We start from the raw sequence: 23,269 nt of genomic DNA, 5'->3' as shown, positions 1-23,269 counted from the left end.
TACAGGTGGAGCGACTTCGTACCAGCCAAGAACCCAGGCTAGTCTCAGAGTCCTCAGGCTTGAGCTCTTTAGTCTTGGCTTCAGCTTCCCATCTCCGCTGTGATCCAGTGGCCGCTGTCTGCACTCAGTTTGCTGAGGCTCCGCCCCTCTAGACCTGTCATCACAGAAGCCGCACGTGGCCGGGTGGGACCTCAGACGACCTGCAGCCATCACTTTGTCTCGCCTACCATCCACTGGCTGCTGCTGCCAATCAGAACCAGCGGGTCGGGGCTGGAGCGCGAGAGCCCGGCTAAGGCGAGCAAAGGTAAGGGTGGGGACAGAAGAGGCTTCCGGATGGAGGGGGCTTGTGGTGGCCGGGGCCAGAATACTGGTCCTGATTGGCTGGAATCTTAGGGGGTGGGACTCGGGGGGAAGGCGGAGAGATCAAAAGGGGACGGGAGCAAGGGGTGGGGTCAGGAGCCAGCGGAGGATCCTGGGGGAAAGTAGAGCCAAGGGGGAGGAGCCACCGAGGGGCGGGCCCAGGGCTCGGGGGAGGAGCCCGAGGAATTCAAGACATGAAGAGGACGAGCCAGGGGAAAGTGGGAGGTGGGAAAAGGGAGAGGGTGGGCCCGCGCCGGGCGGGGCGGAGCTGGAAGCCAAGGGGCGAGGTTTGCAGGCCGAGGCTGCCGCTACTCAGTTTGCAGGCTGCTCAGTAACTGCCCCAATCTACTACTTTCCCCAGGTGCCACGGGACCCACGGAACTACAGGTGTGGGGCGGGGTGAGCATGGAAGAAGAGACCAGGATGGGGCGCGCTTGGGGGGACATGAGGAGGTGGGGGGCACCGATAGGGGAAGAGAGGATCTAGAGATGATTGGAGGGGGAATAAGACAGGCAGTTGGGGGCTCAGTGTGTGGACAAGGAGGTGCAATCTCCGAGGGCCCTGTGGGGGAAGGGCGGGAGTGCTTTGTGGGGTGGGAGGTGCAATGTAAGGGGGGTGGGATCGCTATTTGATGTGGAGTTGCTTGAAGGGAAACAGGAGCTGAATGGTGGAGAGGGTTTGGTGGTCCCGAGTGTGAGGTGAACTGAGCGCGTTTGGGGAGGAAGACTTTCCTATGAGGGGTTGGGGCTGTGGGCACTGTGTGAACAGAAAGGGTTGTCGGAACCACCAGAAGAGAAGAACTGCTGGTGTTTTGAGAAAGTGATAATCTGAGGACATAGATGGAACTCTACGAAGATGTTTGTGTATTGTCCTAGGAGTGAGGGTTTAATGGTAAGAAATGGTAGTCTGTAGTGCTCCTGGCTCGACACATAGCTTCCAACTCCACTGTTTGTGTGACAGGCACTACACTTTGCTTTGGTCTTGTCCAACGGACTGGGGTCTCTGTCTCACCTAGTGACCCTAAGGTCCCTTCCCCTACTTGGTTCCTGTCAACCCCCCATCTTAGTTCCTGTTCCTCCCAGAAGCCAGCTTTGGTCCCTGTCCCCCCTCCCCTTTCTCTTTTCTTTACCCTTATGCTCTGGGTGTGCTCATTTCCCACTTCCTTCCTTGCCCTTGGGCCTGGCTGAGTCTACCAGTCTAGGAACTGTGCCTTGTCCAGACTTTGTTCTCAGTGGTCAGAGACCCTGGTATCTAGCCACAAGACACGGGACCCACCCCAACTACTTCCACCAAGCTCGCTCTAATAGTCCCTCAAATGACTTGCCACAAACTGATTTACCCCATCTTTGTCTATCCCTAGGGGAAGAACTCTAGCCCATCCCCAAGAAATAAATAACAAAATCCATTGCCATGAATTGATTCCAAAATTTAATTACCCCCTAGGACAGAACAGAATTGTCCCATAGAGTTTCCATGGCTGTAAATCTTTATAGAAGCAGATTGCAGCACTTTTACATCTTTTTCCCATATGGCAGCAACTGGGTTCAAACCATAAACCATTAGCTTAGCAGCCATGCATTTTAAACAACAGTACTGCCCAGGATTCTTGAAGCATCCTAGGCCTCTCAAAATTTCTGGGTTTCTATGAGAGGGGAGAAAATGGTGAGGAGAATTAGGGGTCTTTGATCTGTATTTTAAGAGTTAATCGTTGTTGTAAGCTTAGAGATTGCCCCCAGAAAGGAATGAGAGCTTCCACACCCAGCTAGGAGAGGAAGAGGGAGTGATTTGAAAGCTGTCAGATCCAAGATGAAGGGCTGAGCATTTTGGGGTCTCCTTTGCTTCCCTGAGGGGATTTGACATAATGCCAGAGTTCTTTTCTGACTCTAAGCCGCCTGGGAGGGGGTGGGAAAGGCCTGCCTTCCACACAGTGGCTGAATGAGTGTGACAGCATTGATGAAAGGGGCCCCAAGCCAGCCTCTTCACACAACCACCCAGTAACTAAGAGATTGACTGGGAGTGGGGGATGTTGAGGCCAAACAAAGCAGTGGGGTAGGGTGGGCTAAAGGAAGGCTGGCTGAAGCCTTTTGAGGAGGAGCCGATTGCTATGGCAACACTGCTTCCCAGACTGTCTCTCAGAGAAGGCGGGCCCAGGGTTTGTACAGCTTCCTTAGCACTGGGGCAGCTTTCTTAGCAGTGGGGCAGCTTCCTCAGGACTAGGAAGGGTGTTTGTGAGAGTGGGTGAAACTCAGAGAAAGGACATCCTTTTGCTCTGTTGAGCTAGAGTCTTTCTTTTCTAGTATAAGCTGCGCGGCATTCAGATGTCTTGGTCCATCTTTTGGGAATGAGTGAACCATGACATTTAGAATTATAATTATATAAGACCAATGTTTAGAGGCCCTCTGTGGTTATCGTCTGTTCAGATCCCTCATTTAATCAGTTGGGAAATATAGGGCCAGAAAGGCTGTGATTTTCCAGGTTCTCACACTGGAATAGCAACTTGTCTACTGCTGCTACCTCAGAAACACAAGTGAATGGCTTTAACAAATTTCTTTTATCACAGTTTGGGAGGTGAGAAGACCAAACTCAGAGTGCCAGCCCAAGAGAAAGGCCTTCTCTATCTGCTTTGGATGAAGGTTCTCTGAGCTTCTACTCTTGGGTGACCTTCATGTGGCTTGGCATCTGTCTTCCCCCAGCTCTGCTTTGATCATTCACTCTTTTAATCTCTTTATTTCTCAAAAGAGATTGACTGAAGATGCACCCTACACTAATTCTGTTTTATTAACCAAACAAAGACAACCTACTGCCAAATAAGATTATAGCCACGAGCATAGAGATTAGGATTCCCAACGCGTTTTTTTGAGGACATAACAGAGAGCCAGGATCCAGACCTCCTGTCTATTCACTTAGCCCATGTTTCCTTGTTACCTTCCATCAATGTATATTCCAAAGGAGCTCTAGTGGCATTTTATGTTGCATTGCTAATGAAAAGGATAGCTGTTTGAATCCACCAGCTGTTTCAAGGAAGAAGGATGGGCAGTCTGTTCCTATAAAGATTTGAGTCTCCTGTAAAGATTTACAGCCTCAGAACCCAATAGAGGGTCTCTATGAGTCAGATTTATTAACTTAATGACTGTCGGTTGGGTTAGGTTTACTATGGGCTAGGAACTGATATTGACTGTAGGAATACTGTACAAAAGAGTGGCTGTTATAGAGTTCCCATTCTAATTGTATGTGTAAAAATAATGCAGTATAATCCACCAGCCACTCCCAAGGGAGAAACATGAGAGGGTCTCCTCTGATAAAGATTTACAGCCTCAGAAACCTAAGAGAGAGTCGCCATGATTCAGAATCACCTCCATGACTGGGAATCAATTCTAGGGCAGTGGGAGTTTTGGTTTTGGGAGGATTTTGAGAGTATAGGCAATCCCTCTTGATTGTGCCATCCTGCAAACTGAGGCTTGGAAAATGTTATTCTGCCCTCTGACCTTTGTAGATAACTAAGGGCTGGGCCTATCTATGTTAATGTCAGTAAAAGGGAACAGGGTGGGGTTATTCTGGGATTATTTCTTTCCTATACTGTTCTGTGTCCCAACCTGTCTTCCAAGTAAGGCTATAAGTAAACTCTTACATTGATAACCTGCAATTTTATTTAGGATACTGAAAATTTGCTTAATCTTGCTAAGGCCTTAAGGAACTAGTAAGAAAGTCTGTTTGAGGCAACTGGAGATTTTTCCAGTTTTGGGGGGCTGGGAGTTAGTGTTTGGCTTTTTTTCCTAACCTAAGAGGTGAGGAGAAGGTATCTAGAGGAACTGCTTGCTTGTTCCTCCAGGTAGAGGGCACAAGGAGGAAGTGAGGGGAGGAGAGCCTCTTCCTGTCTAGTGACAACCTATAGGTCCCACAGCACAAGCAAGGCAAAACAAGGACCTCAGGCCTGCTGTTGCCTCTGAGCTGTGAAAGAATTAAATCTCTCCAGACTCTTTTCTAGGGAGCCCTGGTAGCCTACTGGGTAAGGAGTTGAGTTGCCAACCCAATGGCAAGCAGTTCGAATCCATCAGCTGCTCTACAGGAAAGATGGACGATCATCTCCCAGGAGATTTATAGCCTCTGAAAACTTGCTGGATGATCAGTTATGAGTCTTCCTACTCAACAGCATATAACAACGACAGGGCAGGACTTTAGGTGTTAAGACTTTAGGCACTAGTTGCTGTTGAGTGCAGTATGACTCATAACGACACTAAAAACAACAGATCTGAACCCTGTGCTATCTTGTGCCAGCCTCATCATCTCTGACACAATGAAGTCACTGCAGTCACTTTGTCAATCCCCACAGTTTGTTGTTAGAGATACAACACCTATCTATCAGTTCCTGCCCTAGCTTACACCTATTCCTCATGATTTGAGGCTTCTCTTTTGGCTCTGGATTCTGCTTCTTTCTTCTGGGGAAATCTGGGAGAAAAAGCCTCCTAACTTCCAGACTGTCTGGTTTGGCAACAGATGCAAAGTATAAGATAGAAGGGCAGGTGGCTCCCAGAAGAACCCTTCTTAAGAAAAAAATCCAACTTGGTCGTTTTTTAAAAAACAGGAGAACAAAGGTTAGGGATGCTGGTTCTGCTGCTGTTTAATTTGGCTGGGTCTGGGCTGGGCCTGGGGCCCAATGACTCAGGGGGAAGGTGGGGAGTTTCGAGAGAGATGTGAGTCACAGGGGTGAACTCCATCCTAAGAGTAGGGCGAATTTTTCCTACTCTGCGCAGAAGCCCTCTTCTTTTCCCCCCTGCCCATCCTGCTTCATTGAACAGGGGCCAATGAGTAGAAAGAGTGCGAGCAGAGGGATGCCGCAGCCTGATCACAGACTGATTCAAAGACACAGAGAATCATCCCTGAGTTCCTGAATTAAAATACACCCTATCCTAGGACCTTGCAGCCCTGATAACAAAGGCAAAAAGAACATCATTACCAAAGAATGCCATTTCTCAGCATATAAGGAGATGCAGTCGGATCTTTTTCATCTGTTCGAGCATGAAGGGAGACGCTTGGGCTCCAAGAGCCCCCTGGTCTTTAGAGCTCTGGTTTGAAAGGTGGGAAAAGATGAATGGAAATATTTGAGATCTGGTGTGGAAGCGACAGCCGAAAGGGGCCTGATGACTGTGTCTATGAAAACCTTGAGACTTCCTATTAATCAGCCCTATAAAAGGAAGGGCGAGGTAAGAAGTAAGTGGCAGGGCAGAAAGCTGTTTTGGACTATGGCAGGTGAAGGGTTAAGGATGTGGGCGGGGCGACATCAATAGACCTGCCTCCCCCCTGTGGACCAATGGCGAGATGTATTTTGGAGAAGGCGTTCCTCACCCTTGAGGTCGCTAGGAGGCTGGCCTCTTGTGGGCCAATGAGCTTGGCTACTTCCCAAGGAGGGCGTGGTTTGAGGGAGGGGGTGTGGCAACTGCGGCCGCCGCGGTGAGGGTGGTGGGGCGCTGGGCGGGGCGGGCGGCCCCATCAGCTGGTAGGAAATGGCCTGTGAGTCAGAGGGGCAGCGGAGTCGGCGGCGCAGAGCCGGGCCGGCCCCGGGGAGGGACCGTCGCGGGGAGGGGCGCGGCAGCGGCTGGGGGGCTGTGGGCGCCAGGGCCCGCTAGTGTTGCACACGAAGCTGAGCAAAGAAGATCCTGGCGAAGCAGCGCTCAGCCTGAGCCACCCTTTGTCTGGGTTGGGGGGCCCGTGGCGGGGAGAACTGGGGATCCGAGGGGTGGGACCGGGGCAGGACTGAAGGGCCCGGAGCAACAGCCGCTGCGGTGGAGCCAATTTGGGAGTGGGGTGAGTGTGTGCTAAGGAAATAGAGCAAATCTCTGACGCCCCATTAGGGGAATGGGGCCTATCCCGGCTAGGGTGAGAAAGGACCTGGGACGTTGAGCAAGGGGTGGGGGGATTGCCCAGAGCAGGAATTCAGGAGCTAGAGTGAGTCAGCCAGGATCAGCTTGGAAGAGTTGGCTGTGGTCTTTTCCCTCTACAGTAAGGTGGGAGACTGTAAGCTGGGGACCAAGAGGTTAGTGAAAGAGCAAAGGTTAACCCTCCTACAAACGGTGGTGGTCCGTGGGAACAGCCCCCCTCCCAGCCTATGTGGATATGTGTGTAGGGACAAAATGTAGAACAGCTGGAAGCAGTTCTCTAAACAGGATGAAGGTGGGAAGCACATGCATAGCAATTCTTCCTGTTACCTTTCTTAAATCTTTAATACTGAAAGGAAAAGGGAAAACGAATCTGGGAGTTAGTAGCTATACTAATGCCCACCTACCCCACCTCCCAGGCCTAGCAGGTGTCTTAGGGTATAGACCCCATGGTATTCTGGGATTTGTTGTTTTTTCTAACTTGCTCCCTCGGCATTTTGGGAGGTGTAGTCCTTGCCCGACACAGCCTGGCACAGCTGTTTGATGCCAGCTGTTGCCCACCTCCTGCACAGAGGGTGAGGTTCCGCCTACCCTGCCCCCACCACAGTCCTGCCCCATGAGTCAGCTCGAAGCCATAGTCTAGAGTCAGACTGGCTGGGTGGCGGGTGAGTGAGTCTTAGAGCTTCCCCTCGAAGGGGTGGAACTGAGAAGGCTCTGAGGTAATGAGCAGGTGTCAGGTATGCTGGGGTCAAACAGGGCATCATATCATCACCTGGCTTCCTTACAGCAAGGACTCCAGGCCAACTGGGATGACCTGGAGGTGAGGGTGTTTAGGAAAGGGCCCTTCCTGAATCTGAATAGCTTGGGTAGAAGAAAGGAGAAATAGAAATGAGTTCAAGTTGTACTCTGACAATGTTGCCATTGATGTTCTGCCCTTTCCAACCATTCTACTCACCACAGGGAATTTGAATCTAGAATTTTCTTAGAGGATCCTAGTTCTAAAGAAACTTAGTGAAATTCGCTGATGTGAGTACAGTAATGGAAACTTGGTTTGGAAGAGCTTTACAATCCTTAGGTGTGAATCTCCTCTTCCTCTCTGCCCACTGCCACCTCTATTGATTCTCCTGGACAATTAAACCCTCTATGCTCACGCAGGGAGGTTTTTCTCTGCACTCTGAATTCTGCTTCCCAGATCTCTCAGGCTTGCATTCTATTTTATCAAATAAAATCAGATCTGATTGGTACAGGAGGAGATTGTCCCTGCTTCTCCAGCAAAGCATCTGGTGGATTTGAACTACATACCTCTGGGATTACAGTGCAACTTCTTGCCACTAGGCCACCAGAACTCCTTACTATTTTCCTTTTTATTAGGGTCCTATTACAGGGAGCTCTGGTAGCCTATTAAGTAAGGAATTGCCAGATTAAAACAAGCTTGGAAGCAGGAGTGGCATCCACTTCTGACATAGCTTGCCTCTAGAAACCCTATGAACCTGGAGAAAGGATGAAAGTTATACAAGTGTCCAGGTCTTTCATTCATAGGGTCATGACAGGTCACCTATGACTCGATGGCACGTAACAACAACAACATTACAAGGACCTCTGGTAGCCTGTTGAGTAAGGAAGTGTACTGCCAATCCAAAGGCAGGCAGTTTGAATCCACCAGCTGCTCTGAAGGAATAAATGGCAGTCTCCTCCCATGTGATTTACAGCCTCTGAAAACCTGCTGCAGGGTCAGCTATGTGTTGGTTCCAACTCGAAAACACATAGCATTTTCTGCCTACCCCTGTGCTTGGAGTTGGGTGCAGAAGTAAGGCACACACCTATATCTTCAGAAACCCTGTGGTCAGACTAAGAGATCCTTACCCATCAGAGGAAGTAGGACTGTCACAGGAAGTAGTAACACTGAGGCCTCAGAAGAGGGCTTTCTGGAGAAATGGCATTTGCCTCCCCCAGGAGGAAGGTTAGGCTTAGGTAGGTATTCAGGAGGTATTCCTTCAAAGATAAAAGGCATTTGGATGACAGAAGCAGATAGCTCAGGCCACTGCCCAAAGGGGAACCATACTGAGGAGCAGCATTTCCTCCTATGGAAGAAATGGACCTTCACTTTGTCCTTGCCCTCACCCAGTTTGGGCTACTGAGAGTGTACTAGTCAGTGAAGCTCATCTTATGCGTTGGCACAAAAGCAGTGGTTTAGATGTTGGGTGTGTAAGCATTGGGGGAGGGGTTTGGAGAGGTGCTTTCAGCTGCCTTATCTCTAGTTTGCAGGGCCTAGAGCCAGGGCAGGCCCTAGAAAGTGACTTGTATCAGTGTCTCCTCCTCCAAACATGTTTTTGGTTGGATTTATTGCCTAGTGTTAAAGGGACAGACTTCTGTGGACAAGTGGGAGTTCAAAGCTGAGAGGCCACCTTTGAGCTGACTTGAGGTTTGTACCTTGAATTTTGAAGGGGTTCTGAATGTCTGTAAGACCACAGTCCCAGGGTTCTGAGGGGTACTTGTCCTTTTAGAGGCATACAGATGGGTGGGAGTTGTGCAACTCAGTGGCCTTGAGTTTCTCTCTCATTGATATCAAGTTGGAACCAGCTCATAGCTAACCCTCCAGCAAATTTTCTGACGCTGTCCACTGCATAAGAGGAGACCGCTCATCTCTCTTCCAAGGAGCTGCAGGTGGATTCAAGCCTCCAGAGAGGTGCTACTTTGGGGTTAGCAGCACGGCTCCCTATGGACTAAGCCACCAGAGCTGCTTTGGCTTTGAGTAGGTGAACTGATTGTTTGCCTTGGTCTCTTTTCAACTAGCTGTATCTTAAGATAATTTCATCCCCTTCTTTTCCCTCCCCAAAGGACGTGGTTCCCACAGTGGTGGCTCTGAGAAGTGGTCATCCTGCCTTATTCATTTATTTCCCACCTCCTTTTTACATTGAGCCAAATCTTGCCTCTGAGTTACTCAACAGGTAGCCTAGCTCTGCCCCCTCACCCTTTGGGTTCAGGCTGCCCACAGCTGTTTCTGAAGAGTGTAACAAGGCAGAGGAGGTCCCAGGCTTTACTCTGTTAGCTCACGATTAGAGAGGGGTCTGACCACAGCCTCCAGGGATCCTGACTTACATCTTTTCTCTTCTCAGGGCCCTGCTGAGCCCAAGAGCTGCACGGAATGGTGGCAGTCACCTTGCCAGTGCAGCAGGCATGGACCAGACTGCAAACTAGGGGAGCAATACATCAGTCAGGAAGAGGGAACACACAGCTAGGCTTGAGGCCTCTTTATCGGCGTGAGTACAGAAGAAAGGAAGGTGTGAACAGGTCCCATAAGAAACCAGTGCTAATGGTGTCACCCTCTCAGGAGTTCTGGGTGTGATCCCTAACTGGAACTCAACTGGGGTGAAGAATATTCCTTGATTCTCCTGATTACCTTCTCTTCTCTTGCACAGATGTCCCCAGGCCTCCCAACTCAGCCCCAGCATAAAGGCCGTGTGGGGGGGCCCCCCTGACCCAAGGGGGGCTTCATGCGCCACGTGCAGGCGGAGCCGTCTCCATCCTCAGAGCCAGAGGCTGGCCCTTCGCAGCCTCCAACGAGGCAGGGAGCCCTTCAGGGTGGCCTGCTCATGGGCTACAGCCCAGCAGGGGGGGCGATGTCCCCCGGGGTCTACCAGGTATCCATCTTTTCCCCTCCTGCTGGTGTCTCTGAGCCTCACAGGGCTCTGAAGCGGCCAGCCCCACCCACTGAGGGTCCCCGGGAGCTGAAGAGAGGCCCTGGGCTGGGGGCCAGAGAGGGACTACCTCCTGAAGAACCATCTACTGTGGGGCTATTGGGCCCTGAGGGACTGGGGCTAGGACTGGGTGTGGCCAGCCAACATTTCTCCCATCGAGGCCTCTGTGTTGTGGAACAGGGAGGTAGCTCCCCCTCACCTTGGACTTCAGGGGCCCAGAGCCCCCCCTGGCTCCCATCAAATGCTTCCTGCAATACTTTGCACACCAGAGACTGGGCTTCCCCAGATCCAAGGGGACAGGGCTGCCTGGGGGAGTCCCCAGGACCAGCCCCTCCAGGCCACCTGTACACACTTGACACTGATTTGCACAGTCTTGCACAAATAGGGGGTAAGAGCCCAGTGGCTGGGGTGGACAATGGGAGCAGCCCCTGGCCTAGGGAGTCCCCTGGCACTGCCAATGGGCACAGTCCCGAGCACACACCCCCTGGCCCTGGACCTCCAGGCCCCTGCCCCACCAAGCGAAGGCTGCTTCCTGCTGGAGAATCCCTGGATGTCAACTCTGAGGATGAGGGGCCAGCCCCTCGGAGGCGCCGGGGAGCCTTGGGCCACCCTCCTGCTGCCAACAGTTCTGATGCCAAAGCCACATACTTCTGGAGCCACCTGCTGCCTGGGCCCAAGGAGCCTGTGCTGGTAAGCCAGGTGGGGAAGAGACTACTCTTTAGAAGATATCTGAGAGGATAAAGGTGGGGAGGCCTGGGGAGGATATCCCTCTGAGAGATTGCAAAGACACACGTGGTCTCTACTCACCCTCAATTTCCTCTCCACAGGACCCAACAGACTGCAGTCCTATAGGGCGGAGGGTGAAAGGTGCCCGTCGCCTGAAACTGTAAGTGACTACTTTTTCTTACTACTCTGTCACTAAGAATGGGGCAGTTTGTAACCAAAGGGTGGAGTCCAATGATATAATAAGCAGACATCCCAAAAAGTTTCAAGCCTACCCACTGTGTGTCCTATCCCATCCCCCACCAGGAGTTCCCTTCGAAGCCTCCGGAAGGCGCCAGGCCTGCTGAGCTCCCCCAGTGCCTCTCCCGTTCCTACCCCCACCGTCAGCCGTACTCTGCTGGGCAACTTTGAGGTAATTTCTCTTGGGCTCTGTGATCAGACAGTTGTAGGGAGAGTGGCATGGTGGAGGGTGGCTTGGGTAAGTAAGGAAAAGAATGGAATTACTCATAATGTGTTTCTTCCTTCAACCATCCCCAGGAATCATTGCTTCGAGGACGCTTTGCACCATCTGGCCACATTGAGGGTTTCACAGCAGAGATAGGAGCTAGTGGGTCCTACTGTCCCCAACATGTCACTCTGCCTGTCACTGTCACCTTCTTTGATGTTTCTGAGCAAAATGCCCCGGCTCCTTTCCTGGTATGTCCTGACAGCTACAGCTTTGCAGCCACATGTAGGATTAAGAGTAGGATACATTCCATAGGTGTTTATCTAGGAGAGTTAAGACCAAGTGGGAAACACTCCAGTGTAGAACAAGGGGTGGGTCGTAGAGTGAGAGGTTGGGGAAAGGGTGAGCATTTAGGGCCTCCAGTCCTTACCTTGGCTGATGGCTCCATGGCCTTTCCAGGGTGTCGTGGACCTGAACCCCCTGGGGAGGAAGGGTTACAGTGTGCCCAAGGCGGGCACCATCCAAGTGGTGAGTTTTCTATGGGAGCACAATGGTTGAGGGGGAGGGAAACAGCCCCCAGGCCCTACCAACCTTGCTTATCCTGTCTCTAGACCTTATTTAACCCCAACCAGACTGTAGTGAAGATGTTCCTCGTGACCTTTGACTTCTCTGACATGCCTGCTGCCCACATGACCTTCTTGCGCCATCGCCTCTTTTTGGTGCCTGTGGGTGAGGAGGGAAATGCTAGTCCCACCCGCCGCCTCCTCTGCTACTTGCTACACCTCAGGTAAGGACAGAACCCAGAGAGAACTCAAGAAGCCCATGTGTCAGTTGCCAGAATGGAATCTGTCCTTGCGTCTGGATTCTTGCTTTGATCACTTTGTCCTCCTCCAGGTTCCGGAGCTCCCGCTCAGGTCGCTTAAGCCTGCATAGAGACATCCGTCTGCTTTTTTCCCGCCGGAGCCTGGAGCTGGACACAGGGCTCCCCTATGAACTGCAGGCCGTGACTGAAGCCCCTCACAATCCACGTTATTCACCTTTGCCCTGATTGCCAGTGCTCTGGACCTACGTGGGCCAAGAACCTGCCCTTCCTGTTCCATCCTGGACAGAGCAGACACATGGAGAGGTGGCGAGAGACCATTCAGGCCTGAATTAAAGCTCTCGCCATGCTCATGCCCGAATTGATTATTTGGGTGTTTAAAGCTTCTGATCCCTCCCACACCCTGCCCTACTCTGGGTCCTTGTGCCTGTCCCTTTCCTTGGGTTTTCCAGGCCAGCTTAGGTAGTGGGGAGGAACCAGAGCTACCCTGAGATTGTCCCATGTTCCCAGGCAAGTCATGCCAGCATTGCCTCCCTGTCCTGGGCAGGGACCACTTATTACCTTATTTATTTTTAATTTATAATTTATTCAAATTGGATTGCCTTGGTGACCTCCCAAACCTGATAATTGGCTTTGCCCCTCCTCCTTTCCCACTCCCATATATTTCTCCAACCTCAGGAGTTGAAGAGGCTGATGTGGGGGCAGGGGAAGAACTGCTCTCCCTCAACTGAGGGCAGAGGGGTTATTCCATAGGGACTGAGTTAACTAGCCAAAAACTCAGCTTCTCCTGTCCTTCTCTCTTCCCTTCACTTTTCTTACCCTCTAACCCATCTCTGAAAGCCAACTTACCTGTGTGCACTTGTGCACAAGCTTGTGTGTGTGTGTGTGTGTGTGTGTGTGTGTGTGTGTGAGAGAGAGATTGCGTGCATGCCTGTGCACATGGGGGTTAATCACCCCTCACCTAGGGCTCTACACTCCAGCTGTCCCTCCCCTCCTGCCTAGATCTCCTTGCATTGGGGTCCTGACTGAGGAAGGTATCCAAGGAGCAGAGTCAGGGCTAAGGATGGGGGTGCCTCCTCTCACCTGGCCAGACTCTGACCCACCTACCTCAGCTGGGGTGAGGGGCACCCCTCAAACTCAATTATGTGGTTCCCATCTACCCAATTCTCCACACCAGACTCCAATCCAGTCTCAGTACTGACTCCTGGGGCTGGGCTGAGGGGAACAAGCATTTGCTGAAACTTGAAAATTAACAGTAAAAAAAATTGTACCTGGTACTTTTTTTTAGGGGAAAAAAAAGAATAAATTCTTGTTTGAAAACTTGAACTAAGCCCTGTTTTTATCTGCTGAGGGAGAAAATGTTGAGAAGAGGGGTAAAGGACCTAACTGGAGCTGAGACTCTGCATTTTCTCTCAGAGGGATGGTAAAAGATCTTGGTCTTGACTTGTTCTTTTCAGGTAATGAATTGAGGTGGTGGGAAAGGGATGTGGTTATGTGAGCCAGAGAAACGGACTCGAGTATGGATCTGGCTTCTCCCACTGATTCTGTTAATGACTTCAGACTCCTTTAGCTTCAATGCCCGCATATAAAATGAGCGTGACTAGCCAGGCAGATCTCTTCAAGCATGTGCTAGGGCATCAAGGATGTGTGCTAAGTGACATGCTCAGGAATGAATGAGTACAGAGTGGGGCTGTGTGCTGGACTTTACATGTCAGGGGATCAAGTCTGACAGACCCTGATGTGGAAGCTGTGGAAAGGGCTTTGGTGCCTTGGCAAAGGAGAGGAGGGGAAAATCTTGGCCCAATCACTGGGCAATAAGAAGCCCAATCACCATGGTAACGGGAATGGGGTCAGTCCCCAGTGGGAGGGCTGGGTACAACACAGCAGGACTACCACAGAATGTCACTATGGCAACCATGGCAACGAGTCAGCTGCAGTTCCCTGGTCTCTATGGTGACAGACGGGGCAAGCAAGAAATCGTTGAGGAAGGTAAACTCCAGCTTTGGTGGGAGATGTTCTGGGACCACATGCCGGTGGGAATAAGCCTTCAGTGTAAAGACTGTGCCCCGGATCTTGGGCTCAAGCAAACTCCAACTCTGGTATCTCTGGAAGGTCAGCTGTCCCAGTGACCAACTTTACGCACATATTACCAAGCACCTAATTGTCTGAGTGTGGGGGAAGGGATGGCCGGAAGTACTTCCGGGGGTGGGTGTGCAAGGGGAAGGACTCCTGTCCGGATCTCTAAAGGGACCGCTCTGCTCCGCGTCTCGTTAGTTCCGGAGGTCTCTGCGTCCGTGGGAAATGCTGGCCCGCGCGGCGCGGGAGACTGCGGGCCTTTTATTAAGGGTGAGAGCAAGGTTGCAGGGGATAGAGTCAGAGATAATATGGGTACTCAGCTAAGAAAGATCGGGATTCTGAGTTTGGGGAGAGAACTGGGGCGAGAGGTCATGGTCCTCCCACGTGAATCCCTCGGAGGAGCCTTGAGGGTCCGGTCTTGGGGAGCTGCCTTCTGGGCCGGCGGCAAGGGGGATGGGAAGTCCTGCCGACTGGGGTCTCTGCTCACCCTAATCTTCCCTTTAGGGCTCCGTGCGGGCTCCCACCCGCGTTCCGCGGCGTGCCTCCTCAGGATTGCCCCGAAACACCGTGGTACTGTTTGTGCCGCAGCAGGAGGCCTGGGTGGTGGAGCGAATGGGCCGATTCCACCGGATCCTGGAGCCTGTGAGAGCCTCTTTAACCCACTCGGGGCCATCTGATGCCTGATTCCCTCAGGGTGTCTGGGGGTGGGGATTCCTTTTCTGGAACCTACCCAGGCCAGATCTGGCAGGCCTGAGACTAGATTATCATCCTCATATTGCTGTATTTTCCTGTTGCCTTTAACATCCCACTGGCACCGTTCGTGGGAATCTCTCTGCCATTACCACTGCCCCACATCTTTGCTTAGAGACTGCTGTTTTGTTGGCTCTTATTCCCATGACTCTTCCCCTCAAGTCAAAGACAGCCTCACGTTTCTGATATCTTGGTGCCAGTCCTAACCCTCTGTGATTTCTAAGCTGAGGCTGTTGCTTTTCTGGGAATATTCATATGATGATTTTCAGTTCACTCCAGGCCTAGTTTAGATCCCAACCCGATAGTCCCCATCCCTCTGAGGACCATGACTCTTCCCAGGGCTTGAACATCCTCGTCCCTGTGTTAGACCGGATCCGATATGTGCAGAGTCTCAAGGAGATTGTCATCAACGTGCCTGAGCAGTCAGCCGTAACTCTTGGTGAGGGCCTCAGGGTGACCCGGGTGCTCTGAGACCATTAGGATGTGGTTGCTGGAGATCGAACGCTTGGTGCAAAGAGCCAATTGAACCTGGAGGCCTGACCTTTCCCCTCTGTCTCTCCTCCTATAGACAACGTGACTCTGCAGATTGATGGAGTCCTTTACTTGCGCATCATGGACCCTTACAAGGTACCAGGTCCCTGCTTTATTCAGCCTCCTGAGTTGCCCTCCTTGCTAAAACTCCATACCCAGTATTCTTACACTCTTCATGTCCGTTCAGGCAAGTTACGGCGTGGAAGACCCCGAGTATGCTGTCACCCAGCTAGCACAGACAACCATGAGATCAGAACTTGGCAAACTCTCCCTGGACAAAGTCTTTCGGGTAAGGAGACCTGAACCAGATTGAAGGGTTTGTTTGTTTTTTTTTATTATTATTAAACTTTATTAGTTTCAATGAACATTCACAGGGATTCTGGGCTTTCACTCCTTCATTGCCGCACCATTCTCTCTACCCTCCTCCCCAGTTTGTTCTTCTTCCCCCGCCATCCGAATGTCTGTTTTAATTGTCCAATTGCCACAGTGCTTGTCAAAGTCAGTTCTGATTAATCTCCTTTGTCGGTGTGTCCTTTGCCATTCCCTATCACTCCTCCCTGAGAGAGAGATTGAAGGGTTTTAAGACACATGGGTAACACTCTCATTCATTCCTGAGCATCATCACCAGCCCCAAACACTTCTCAGTTTAGGCCCCTAGGTGATGAGCTGAGGCCATGGGGCTTACACCTCTCTTCTTCTAGGAGCGAGAGTCCCTGAATGCCAGCATTGTGGATGCTATCAACCAGGCTGCCGACTGCTGGGGCATTCGCTGCCTCCGTTATGAAATCAAGGATATCCATGTGCCACCCCGTGTGAAAGAGTCAATGCAGATGCAGGTGGGGACCAAGGACACATGGGGAAGACAACTTGGGGTCTTCCAGTCCTAGCAGGACCAAGACTCGCCTTCCGATATTGTGAAGAACATAGTTGCAGGTATGTATAGGAGTTTCTCCTGACTTCTTATCGATGGGGTTGTTGGGGCTTTCCAGGTGGAGGCAGAGCGGCGGAAACGGGCCACAGTTCTAGAATCTGAGGGGACTCGAGAATCAGCCATCAATGTGGCAGAGGGGAAGAAGCAAGCCCAGATCCTGGCTTCTGAAGCAGAAAAAGCTGAGCAGATAAATCAAGCAGCAGGTCAGCAGGAGGTAGAGGCTGAGGGAGGAGCACGCTATGGGTTCTGAGAGTTGGTGATGGAACAGGTGTTTCAGGATACCACAGTCTGTCTTTTTTTTCCAGGGGAGGCCAGTGCCGTTTTGGCCAAGGCCAAGGCTAAGGCTGAAGCTATTCGCATCTTGGCTGCAGCTCTGACGCAACATGTAAGAGACCCTTGAGTGGAGATCACAATTTTTTTTTCTTTTTTAATTTTTTTAAATTTTTTTTATTAATTTTAATGAAAGTATACAGACACTTTGGATTTCCATTCATCCATTGTTGCACTTTTCTCCCTGCTCACCCCTCTCCGCATTAGCCCTTCTCTTTGAAAAGTAAAAAAAATTCTTCCATTATTACACAGTCCCTCCTCCCAAGTCCACTCCACTATGCTGCCTTCATTCTGGACTCATGTCATGACAATAATACCTAATCATATATCCCTTTAAACAGTTCATATACAATCCTATCTTTCTCAGTCTCCCTCCAACCCCCATGTCAGCCCCGTTTTACCACAGTAGCACTATGCAGTATTTGTCTTTTTGTGACTGAGGTATTTCACTTAGCATAATGTCACCCATTTTGTATACTATTTCATGAGTTCCTTGTTTTTCAATGGAGTGTAGTATTCCATTGTATGAATGTACCACAGCTTCTCTATCCATTCTTTTGTTGATGGGCAGTTAGGTTATTTCTAACTCTTTGCTACTGTGAACAAAGCCCCAGTAAGCATGGTTGTACATGTATCTGCCTGGGTGGCAGTTATGGTTTCTTTAGGGTATATTCCCAGTAGTTGAATTGCTGGGTCAAATGTTATCTCTATTTGCAACTTTCTGAGAAAGCGCCATATTGCCTTCCATAGTGGTTGCACCATTTTACACTCCCACCAACAGTGAATAAGGGTTTCAGTTTCTCCACAACAATGCCAGCATTTGTTACTTGCATAGATCACAAATTTAACAGTGCAAAAGGATCTCTCATCTATCTAGCTTTAGTGACTGTTCTGCCTTTGAACTCCATTGACCCAGATGACAATGTCTCTTGTATTGTGACTTGCACATCCTATCCCTAGAAGCCTGTCCTCTCTTCCCTACATTTGTGATTTCTGATTTTATCTCTCTTGTTGTCACAGAATGGAGATGCAGCAGCCTCACTTACTGTGGCTGAGCAGTACGTCAGCGCCTTCTCCAAACTGGCTAAGGACTCCAACACTATCCTGCTGCCTTCCAATCCTGGAGATGTTACCAGTATGGTGGCCCAGGTAAGAGGGCCCTGAGGACCTGGCACAAACATTAATGCCAGGGACAGAGATAACCACCATCACCACTTAAACTATTGAGGCCTTCAGAACTTGTGAAGCCCTGGATCGTTCATTCATTTCCTGTAGAGAAAGATCTCTGTAAACAAGACACCTCATCTCATCCCTGAAGATAAAAAAAAGAGCTTAAAACAATTTTTCCCCCTCCAGACAGCTGTCGTAGCAATCTAAGGGTTCTGTTCTTGAAGATTTAGTTTCTGAGATTACTAGAAGCCACTCTACAACTTTTAAGACATAAGTTGAAATAGGGAGAAAGGAAAACCACGCTCCTTAGTCTCATCCTTGCTCTCTGCCTAGTGTCCTCAGGGCTCACTCTTCCTCTCTCTCTCTCTCTCCCTCGCAGGCTATGGGAGTTTATGGAGCACTAACCAAGGCGCCAGGGCCCCAGGATCCAGTTGCCAGTGGAAGGAGAGATGTTCAGCAAACAGATGCAAATCTTGATGAAGAGCTTGAGCGAGTCAAGCTGAGTTAGTGGAGCTGGACTTGGCTAGGGAGGTTGGAGACCAAGAAGTGACACCCAGACTTTGGCTTTGGCCTCCCAGCTGACATTGTAGTTTTTTTGTTGTTTGGCTTTTTGTTGGGGGTTGTTTTCTTTTGTTTCAGTTTAAATTTTAATCATGTAATAAACTCACCATGGCAAACTAGGTATTATCCTCTTTGATTGGGAAGTGAAGTTGGGAAAGTCATCAGCATTTTCCTTGGATGTTCATCCCATCTTCTGGCCTTATCAGGACTTATGAAATGATGTCTTAAAGAGAAGAATGAATCTCACATAAAGTGAAGTCATCTGTCTTCAGGAGAAGCTCCGGGATAGCAGGAAGGATTGAATCACCTGCCTCCGAACCCCTCCTGCTAAGGTGTTTGTTGTTAATGTTATATACTGTGAAGTCAGAATTGACTCATAGCTGATCCTCCAGAAAGTTTTCAGAGGCATTAACTGCACAGAGATTGCCCATCTTTCTCCTACAGAGCAGCTGGTGGATTCGAACTATGTGCCTTTGGATTGGCAGCACAACTTACCACCAGAAGTTTAGGGGTATGTATTTGAAGCAGGCGGTAGAGATTTTTATGGAAGGGAAGACTGCCTTGGAAGGGTAGTACTATGGAATGTTCTCACAGTCTGGGAATGAGAATGCTCCTCATTTATAGATTGATTGGAAAATATTTAATGATACGATACCAACCATGAGGAACAACTGAGACCCTGTGGTTCTGCCTTCACAGAATACAAGGGAAGCCAGGCAAAGAAAGTTCTGGCTGAGGGCTTTGAGGAGGAGGAAGATGTCTGCTGGTAAACAGCAGGGTTTACTGGCTGAAAACAGGCAGTACTCAGGTAGGGTAGGTTTAGGGCTTGAGGAAAATTGACAACATTGAAAGAGTTGTGGTCACAGGGCGAGTTGTAAGACAGGGTCTGCCTATATGGCAAAGGCCAAATCATAAGGAGCTAGGGTCCTACTAAAGAGTAGACTTTATCCTTAGAGTAGCAAGAATAATAGAGATTTCCTCCCCTTCCCTTGAGGTATTTTAAGATTAAGGTAGTCATACTGGGGTTATAGATGGAGCTATCCAGCCATAATGTGGAGAAGGGATTTGAAGAAACTGTAGAATATAAAAAGGCTGGCTTAGTGATCCTGGAGAATATGAGAAGGTGGAGATAAAGGGAATTTTTGCCTTAGTTCTTAATCGATCTATTCACCAGAAGCATAGCTTTTGGGTTATATTGCTACTCCTTACAGACTACTCCACCAGAGTTCTGTAAAGAAGAAAATAACATACCTTGCATTCAGTGACCTTATATTGTATTTTAAGGTGACAAGTCATGGATCCTTAATCAGTAATGCTCTGAAAGTCATTAAAATCACCACCACCTCCTTCCCCATCTCTTTAAGTGCAGGATTGCAGGAAGCGTCACTGGTGTTAACCTTTGAGCCTAAATATGAAGGAGATGAAAGACCTATTTCGATATCTGGGGGTAAAGCTGACAGGGGCAAAGGCCCAAAGGTAGGGCATACCTGGCTTATAATTGGAGGAGCAAATGAGATGCGTGAATGGAGTAGGTAAGAAAGGAGAGGAGCAGTTGAGATGGACCAAAGAGGAAAGGGAGAAATTAGTGTGTAGACATGTAGGACTTTTCTAATGAAATGAGAAACCAAGGGAGAAGTTTGTTTTTTTAATTAATGGCTTTACTGAGATGCCTGGTGAGCTGCTTCCAAAAGGTTATAGTCATGAACACCCTGGAGAGTAGTTTTTATTCTGTAACATGCTAGGTCATCCCGAGTCAAAACCAATTCACCAAAAATTGTTTTTGTTAAGATACATTAATTCACATATGAAACCTCTGCTCATTTAGAGGGTAGCTGTTGTTGTTGTTATGTGCCGTCGAGTTGCTTGTGATTCATAACGACCCAATGTACAACAGCCCTAAACTGCTCTGTCCTGGGTCAATCGCACTGTCTCCGATACATCCATCCCGATTACCCCAGTCACTGAATCAATACACCTCCTGCGCCTAAGACCAGTCCCTCCTTACAACATGTCCAAAGTATGTCAGATGAAGCCTCAGAATCCTTGCCTCCAAGGAGCAGCCCAGTTTAACCCTCTCCAGGATGAATCTGTTTGTTTTCTTAGCAGTTCATGGTACCCTCAATACTCTTCTCCAGCACCACAGCTCAAAGGTATCAATTCTATCTTGCCTAGTCATTGTCCAACTCTCTGATGCATAACAAGTGATAGCAAAGACCATAGCCTGTATCAGATGCACGTTAATCTCCAGAGAGAACCATTGCTCTTCAGTACTTTGGAGAGGTCCCTAACAGCAGACTTTTCCATGGCAATATGTCTTTTCATTTCCTGACTACTGGTGCCAAGAGTGTTGACTGTGAAGCCAAGCTGGTTAGAGCTGTGACCAATCGCAATGTCTTCACCATCCATCCTGATGCTGCCAATTGGTCCAGTGGTGAGAATCTTTGTCTTCTTGATTTTGAGCCTCAATCCATATTGAAGTCTGCAGTCCTTGACCTTCTTCAGCAAGCATTTCAGGTGCTCCTCACTTTCAGCAAGCAAGGTTGTGTCATCTGCATAACGCAGATTGTTGATAGATCTTCCACCAATCCTGACCCCACATTTCTCCTCATAGAGCCCAACCTCCCAGATAATCTTTTCTGCATATAGTTTGAAAAGGTATGGAGACAGGACACATCCCTTGCGTACGCCCTTCCCAATTTTGAACCATGCAGTGCTTCCTTGCTCTGTTCTGACGACTGCCTCTTGGTCCATGTATAGGTTTCGCATTAGCATGATCAGGTGTTCTGGGATTCCCGTTCTCAGAATCAGCCAGTTTGTTATGATCCACACAGACACCTTTGCATAGTCAAGGAAACAAAGATAGACATTCCTCTGGTACTCCCTGCTTTCAGCTAAGATCCATCTAACATTAGCTACAATATCCCTAGTACCATGACCCCTTCTAAACCCAGCGTGGACTTCTGGTAGTTCGTTTTATTCAGTCATATAAGCATCATCATTTTAGCAAGTACTTACTCTTTCCCCCCATCCACTGTAACAAACAACACTATCCTCACCCTCATTATTCACTCATTTTTGTCTCTAGACTTAGGTATTCATGTATCAAAATTATTTGACAGGTGGTCTTCTATGGGCTTCTTTGACCTAACATAATGTTTTCAGGGTTAGTTTATATCACAGTACCTAATTCATTTTTAGGACTGAATATTCTATAGTATGGATGTACCTGAAAAGAACTTTGGTGGCCAATCTATATCAGAAACCCAAGAGAAGGTTAATATGAGTTGTAACTGGCTTGATGGCCATTTGTTTGAGTTTTGATTTGTCAAGTAGGTTCCTTTCATCTTTTAGCTCAGTTAACTGCTACTGTGAACACTGATTTTGTTTGGATATGTTTCCATCCCTACTATGTATATACCTAGGAATAGAATTGCTGAGAATTGCACCATTTTACATTCCTACCAACAGGGTATAGGGTTCCAATTTTTTAATCCTCATCAACACTTGTTATTATCAGGTCTTTTTATTTTAACCATTCTACCCACAATTGAGACATGAGTTTCATCTCCATATCAAGAAAACAGAATTCTTCACCACTGGACCAATAGGCGACATGGTGATAGATGGAGAAAAGATTGAAGTTGTCAATTATTTCATTTTACTGGAATCCAGTATCAACATCCAAAGTAGCAGCAGTCAGGAAATCAAAAGATGTGTTGCACTGGGGAGATCTCACATCAAGGGATCTCTCCCAAGTTCTTTTTTTTTTTTTATTCTTTTGTGTGCCTGTGTACCATCAAATCAGATCTGACTGGTACAGGAGGAGATTGTCCCTCCTTTTGCAGCAGAGCATCTGGTGGATTTGAACCATGTGCCTCTGGGATTGCACTGCAGCTTCTTGCCACTAGGCCACCAGAGCTCCCCTTCTCCCAAGTTCTAATGAGTATGGTTTTCAGTTTCAAGACTAAGGTGCACCTGATCAAAACCATGGCATTTCCAATTGCTTCTTATACTTCTGAAAGTTGGACAATGAATAAAGAAGACCAAAGAAGGAATTAATGCCTTTGAATTGGCAAAAAAGTATCGAATATACCATGAATCTAGGAAAAAACAATCTGTCTTGAAGAAAGTGTGACCAGAGTGCTTCTAAGAGGCCAGGATGGTGAAACACTGCCTCACTTCAGGTGTGTTTTCAGGAGGAACCAGTCTTTGGAGAGAGATATCATGCTGGGAAAGAAGGTCTTCTAAAGGAGAAGACCCTCAATGAGATGGATTGAGGGGGTACCTCCCACAGTGAACTTGAGCACGACCAAGATCCTGAGAAGAGCATTAAATAGGGCAGGGTTCAGATCTGAAGTAGGGTTGCTACGAGTTCTATTTGACTCAAAGGCACCTAACAACACTCACTACTGTGGAGTTGGTTCTGTGAAGACTTATGGCATTGCATCTGGTTTCTGAGGCTGTAAATCTTTATAGGAGAAGAGGGCTCACCGTTCTGTTGTTACATACCATCAAACTGGAACCAACTCATAGCCTACCCTCCAGTGGATTTCCAGAGGCAGTAAAATCACCCAGGAAGAGACTGCCTATCTTTCTCCTGCCAAACTGCGGCTGGATTCAAACGGTGACTTTGAGTGGGCATCTCGGCTCCTTACCTCTAGCCCACCAGATCTCCCATTACCATTGTAGTGGGCATGAAATGGTAGCTCCAACATTTCCCTTCAGATTAAAGATGTTGAGCATATTTTCACGCGCCCAATAAGGGCATTTACTTTTTAGAAGAAATGTCTACTTAAATCTTGTGCCTATGCTTTGAGTCATTTGTGTTCATGCCAAATTTGAGCCCAGAAACCTTGCTCCTAGTCTTACGTACAAAAGATAATGTTTTCCTTAACTCATCTTCTAGCTCAGGCCCTTGTCCTCCAAATTTCTAAATTGCTCTAATTTCCTATCCAACCCTCCACCTCTTGTCAGTCATACGCGCCTGGCCGAACTTTCTCG

The 23,269-nt window shown here is 48.9% G+C and overlaps 2 protein-coding genes across 5 annotated transcripts; both read left to right on the top strand.

Annotated features, from left to right (window-relative positions):
• Positions 1-646: 646 nt before the first annotated feature.
• FAM214B (family with sequence similarity 214, member B) lies at positions 647-13,245 on the top strand. 2 transcript variants are annotated; one of them, XM_006898534.1, is made up of 9 exons: positions 647-747; positions 9,350-9,493; positions 9,653-10,621; positions 10,759-10,817; positions 10,961-11,066; positions 11,192-11,350; positions 11,559-11,627; positions 11,711-11,886; positions 11,994-13,245. In XM_006898534.1, exons 3-9 carry the CDS (start codon positions 9,728-9,730, stop codon positions 12,145-12,147), a joined length of 1,617 nt encoding a protein of 538 aa, XP_006898596.1. In that variant the 5' UTR covers positions 647-747; positions 9,350-9,493; positions 9,653-9,727; the 3' UTR covers positions 12,148-13,245. The 2 variants fall into 2 exon arrangements, with proteins under 2 accessions (XP_006898596.1, XP_006898597.1); XM_006898535.1 differs by lacking the exon at positions 647-747 and adding an exon at positions 6,062-6,162 and having other exon boundaries at positions 11,994-13,207.
• An 872-nt stretch (positions 13,246-14,117) lies between these two features.
• STOML2 (stomatin (EPB72)-like 2) lies at positions 14,118-18,249 on the top strand. Of its 3 annotated transcripts, XM_006898531.1 has the most exons (10): positions 14,118-14,265; positions 14,500-14,637; positions 15,085-15,184; positions 15,314-15,372; positions 15,464-15,565; positions 15,978-16,112; positions 16,266-16,410; positions 16,513-16,592; positions 17,558-17,686; positions 18,087-18,215. In XM_006898531.1, exons 1-10 carry the CDS (start codon positions 14,221-14,223, stop codon positions 18,213-18,215), a joined length of 1,062 nt encoding a protein of 353 aa, XP_006898593.1. In that variant the 5' UTR covers positions 14,118-14,220. The 3 variants fall into 3 exon arrangements, with proteins under 3 accessions (XP_006898593.1, XP_006898594.1, XP_006898595.1); XM_006898532.1 differs by lacking the exon at positions 15,978-16,112 and having other exon boundaries at positions 18,087-18,249; XM_006898533.1 differs by lacking the exon at positions 14,500-14,637.
• Positions 18,250-23,269: the final 5,020 nt, after the last annotated feature.

This window comes from Elephantulus edwardii, unplaced genomic scaffold, assembly GCF_000299155.1.
Source record: "Elephantulus edwardii isolate Elephantulus edwardi_28Jun2011 unplaced genomic scaffold, EleEdw1.0 scaffold00232, whole genome shotgun sequence".
NCBI classification, from domain to species: domain Eukaryota; kingdom Metazoa; phylum Chordata; class Mammalia; order Macroscelidea; family Macroscelididae; genus Elephantulus; species Elephantulus edwardii.
Note: the sequence above shows the minus strand (reverse complement) of the source record. Positions and strands in the feature narration are given on the sequence as shown.

Bases quoted from the DNA above. Each gene is read 5' to 3' on its own strand.
- FAM214B (XM_006898534.1), top strand. From the start codon at position 9,728: ATGCGCCACGTGCAGGCGGAGCCGTCTCCATCCTCAGAGCCAGAGGCT. The intron at 10,622-10,758 runs GTAAGCCAGGTG...TCCTCTCCACAG, and splicing joins GGCCCAAGGAGCCTGTGCTG to GACCCAACAGACTGCAGTCC. The intron at 11,887-11,993 runs GTAAGGACAGAA...GTCCTCCTCCAG, and splicing joins TGCTACTTGCTACACCTCAG to GTTCCGGAGCTCCCGCTCAG.
- STOML2 (XM_006898531.1), top strand. From the start codon at position 14,221: ATGCTGGCCCGCGCGGCGCGGGAGACTGCGGGCCTTTTATTAAGG. The intron at 14,638-15,084 runs GTGAGAGCCTCT...GACTCTTCCCAG, and splicing joins TCCACCGGATCCTGGAGCCT to GGCTTGAACATCCTCGTCCC. The intron at 15,373-15,463 runs GTACCAGGTCCC...ATGTCCGTTCAG, and splicing joins GCATCATGGACCCTTACAAG to GCAAGTTACGGCGTGGAAGA.